At 41.1% G+C, this 3467-nt stretch overlaps 1 protein-coding gene across 1 annotated transcript; it reads left to right on the plus strand.

The window, feature by feature from the left end:
• Nucleotides 1-895: 895 nt before the first annotated feature.
• Nucleotides 896-2704, plus strand: LOC105971477 (putative UPF0481 protein At3g02645). The gene has a single exon (XM_088824837.1). It carries the CDS (start codon nucleotides 935-937, stop codon nucleotides 2447-2449), a length of 1515 nt encoding a protein of 504 aa, XP_088680963.1. The 5' UTR covers nucleotides 896-934; the 3' UTR covers nucleotides 2450-2704.
• Nucleotides 2705-3467: the final 763 nt, after the last annotated feature.

Raw genomic sequence — 3467 nt, forward strand, 5'->3', positions numbered from 1 at the left:
GTCTTGGCCTGCAATTTTGTAGTATTCGACCGTAATATTATTGTCTCATACAATAATATTATTGTTTGGGACAATAATATTAGTATTTTTTAGTTCGAAAAAATAATATTCATAATATTACTGTCCCAAACAATAATATTACTGTCTGAGACATTAATTTAGCAGCCAAGACAGTAATATTAATTAAAATATTTTTTTCTAAGGAAAAAAAATCAAGAAATAAAAGTCAACGGCGGTTGACTGTCCGAAAAAAAATTTCAGAAAAAAAAAGAAAAAAAAAGGTCAACCCTGGAGAACCGCCCGGTCAACGTCGGAATCTGGCCGGAAAAAAAAATTCAGAAAAAAAAAATTATTTTCTGAAAAAAAAAATTTCAAAAAAATATTAAAATGAGGGTTAATGTGATATATTTGTTTAAATCCGGGGCAATGTATAATATTGAGGAAGTTAAAGTATAATGGATGGAATTGATAAAAAATATATTATGGAGGGTATTGTAGACTTAAAATATGAAGATGAGTTTATTTGAAAAACTATTTTTTTTACCAATATGCATTTAAGTAAGTCCCTTGTCATATCCCTCTTTGCCATTTGCCCTAATTTTATTAATTAATGTGTTTAAACTTCAATGCTAAAAATATAGTAGAGAAGCCTCAGTTACATGTTTCACATGCATGGCATAATATACTATAATTTGTTCGCAAGAAAAGTAAAAAGCTCATGCATGAGAAAGCTAGAGCCACTACTTTCACATATAGTTTAAGTAACACTATTAACTATACCCTATTTCCCGAAAGCAAAGTATCTTTCCAACTCTATATATATATATATATATATATATATATATATATATATATATATATATGTATAAACTAATCAGCTGCATAAATGATAAAACACACACACACAAAAAAATCCCCTAAAAAACAAAAATAAATGCCTTCTCCCAACTCAATGCTCCGTTCAGTCAACAGTGAGGAAAGATGGACAACAGAAATGTTTAGGTCTTTTCCAGCAGAGGAAGAAGGGATCCACATAAACCTCAACATCCCTCCATGCGTGTTTAGGGTTCCGACAAGCTTCGTCGAAACAAAGCCCGAAGCGTACGTACCCCGGCTCGTCGGCCTTGGCCCGTACCACCATCTCCGCCCCGATCTCTACACCGCCCAACGGAGAAAACTCGCTGTCGTAGCTAAGTTGCACCCGCGGATCAATTTACGCGCCGTCGCCGAGGGTATCGCAAAATGGGAGCCTTTTATCCGGCAATGCCACGACGAGTACCTCGACTTCGACCCGCAAACCCTGGCTTGGATCTTGGCCGTTGATGCCTTTTACTTGGTAAATTTTCTGAACAATTATTTTGATGCGGAGAGTAAAAATAAGGCCGAGACGGAAAAATTAGCAGGCGATGTTTTGATGCTCGAGAACCAAATCCCTTCCCTTATAATTGCCGGAATCTTCTACCATTTAGTCGCACCCGGAGACGACGAGGTGCGGCGCCTGTTGGAGCTAGAAAGATTCCACCAATTCTGCTGGGATGTGTCGCCGCTCCCGGTGCCGCTGCTGGGAGTAGGACCGGGGATGGTCGCCGAGGCCATGGTAGAAGGGCACCTGCTAAAATTGATGTATCATTTGATTGTGAACTGCACGGTTCGTCTCGATTCCCCGATTTTTATGGCACATGTTGACAATCCAGGCTTTGTTCTGGCCGAAAATCTGAAGATGGGTGTTGATGCTGCGGCGGGGGTAGGTGTTCCGGGGGCGGCGATCGTCCAGCAGCTCGTGTCGCTGGCGGAGAAGGTGCCGTGGGACTCTATCTTATCTCTTTTCAAGAAAGGTGACCCCGACGGAAAAAGCCCTTCATTATTAGTCGAGGAGATTGATATCCCTTGCGTTTCGCAGCTTGTCGATCTTGCGGGGATTCGGTTTTCGGTCGTTCCTGGAGGAATAGGGGAATTCAAGTACGACGTGGAGGAGAAGAAATTCTATCTCCCGAAAATCAATATCAAGTCGAATTCCGAGGTCGTTTTGAGGAACTTGTTGGCGTACGAAGCGGCCGCGAAACCCGGTGGACCCGATGTTCTAGAACTGGCGGAGTTTGTGGATTTGATGTGTGGCATTATCGACACTCCGAGAGATGTGGAGATTCTGAGGAAGGAGAAAGTTATTGTGAGCGACCTTACCGATGAGGAGATTGCTCCTATTTTTAACGGGATAAAGAGATCGACGGGGAATAAGGAGAAAAAGACGACGGATATTGACAAGGCTGTGGAGAAAGTGAATGTGGAGTATGGTAATGTGCCCAAGGTTAAGGCCTATAGATTGATAAAGAAGTATGTTTACGGTTCGTGGAAGTTTCTTACGGTTGTTTCGATGGTGATTGTTGTGCTGCTGCTTTTGTTCCAAGCTTTCTGTTTGGTCTATGGTTGCAGTAAGCATTGGTTCGAATAAAGAAGAAGAGTGTGAGATTAGTTGTGGAGTTGTATTATAAGTTCTGAGTTGTTTTGAGTCTTTAATAATATGTTTTTACATAGGAAATAAATATATGTAATTGTGCTCGTGCCAGTTGTATTTGATTATTGTGTGTTTGTTGATGTAAAATAAAGGTGTTGTGAGTTTTAATTTTTACCTTCAGTTTGCAGTATTAGTTAAACATTTGTGATGAGGCTCGAAAACTACTTCAAGAAATCTCGAATCTTTGAGCATGTTTTATTTTGGGCACAATCATCGTGGATCAGCAAAAGGGGCCGTGAGAGGTGCTCTTGGCATTAGCACTCTGAGGCTCAAGTTAGAACACCTCAGTGATTCAGATTAGGAAATAAGAGAGGAAAAATGTTGACGTCAAGATGTCCTACCTTGAGTGTTATAACCCTCTTTTTACAGAAGAAACTTTTCGGATGTCATTGCTTTTATCCAATTCGGTTAATTGAGTCATTTTAACTTCAGTGCTTAAGTTAATAAGATATTTTGTATGTCTTAGTGCCTATGTCATCAAGTGGCATTTCCTACGCTCAGCTCGTCACTCGAGGCTTGTCAGTTACTCTCAGCTCATCACTTGTCACTCGCCAGCTACCTTCAACTCGTCACTCGTCAGCTACTCTCAATTCGTCACATGTGAGCTACTCTCAGCTCGTCACTCGTCAATCGTCACTCGTTAGCTACATTCAACTCGTCACCCGTCAACTACTTTCAGCTCGTCACTCTTCAACTACTCCCTATTTGTTAGCTACCCTCAGTTCGTCACTCATCAACTACCTTTAGTTCGTCATCAGAGAACTCCTAGGTCGTCAAATTACCTCTTAGGTCTCCAACTCGTCGGAGAGCTATTAGGTCTCCAGCTAGTTGAAGAACTCCTAACTCAACAGAGAGCTCTTAGGTCTCTAGCTCGTCGGAGAACTCCTACTTCGTTATAGAGCTCTTAGGTCTCCTAAGTCGTTAGAAAGCTCTTAGGTCTTCAGCTTGTCTCTAC

Source organism: Erythranthe guttata, chromosome 10, assembly GCF_056151865.1.
Source record: "Erythranthe guttata isolate IM_541 chromosome 10, IM_541, whole genome shotgun sequence".
NCBI classification, from domain to species: domain Eukaryota; kingdom Viridiplantae; phylum Streptophyta; class Magnoliopsida; order Lamiales; family Phrymaceae; genus Erythranthe; species Erythranthe guttata.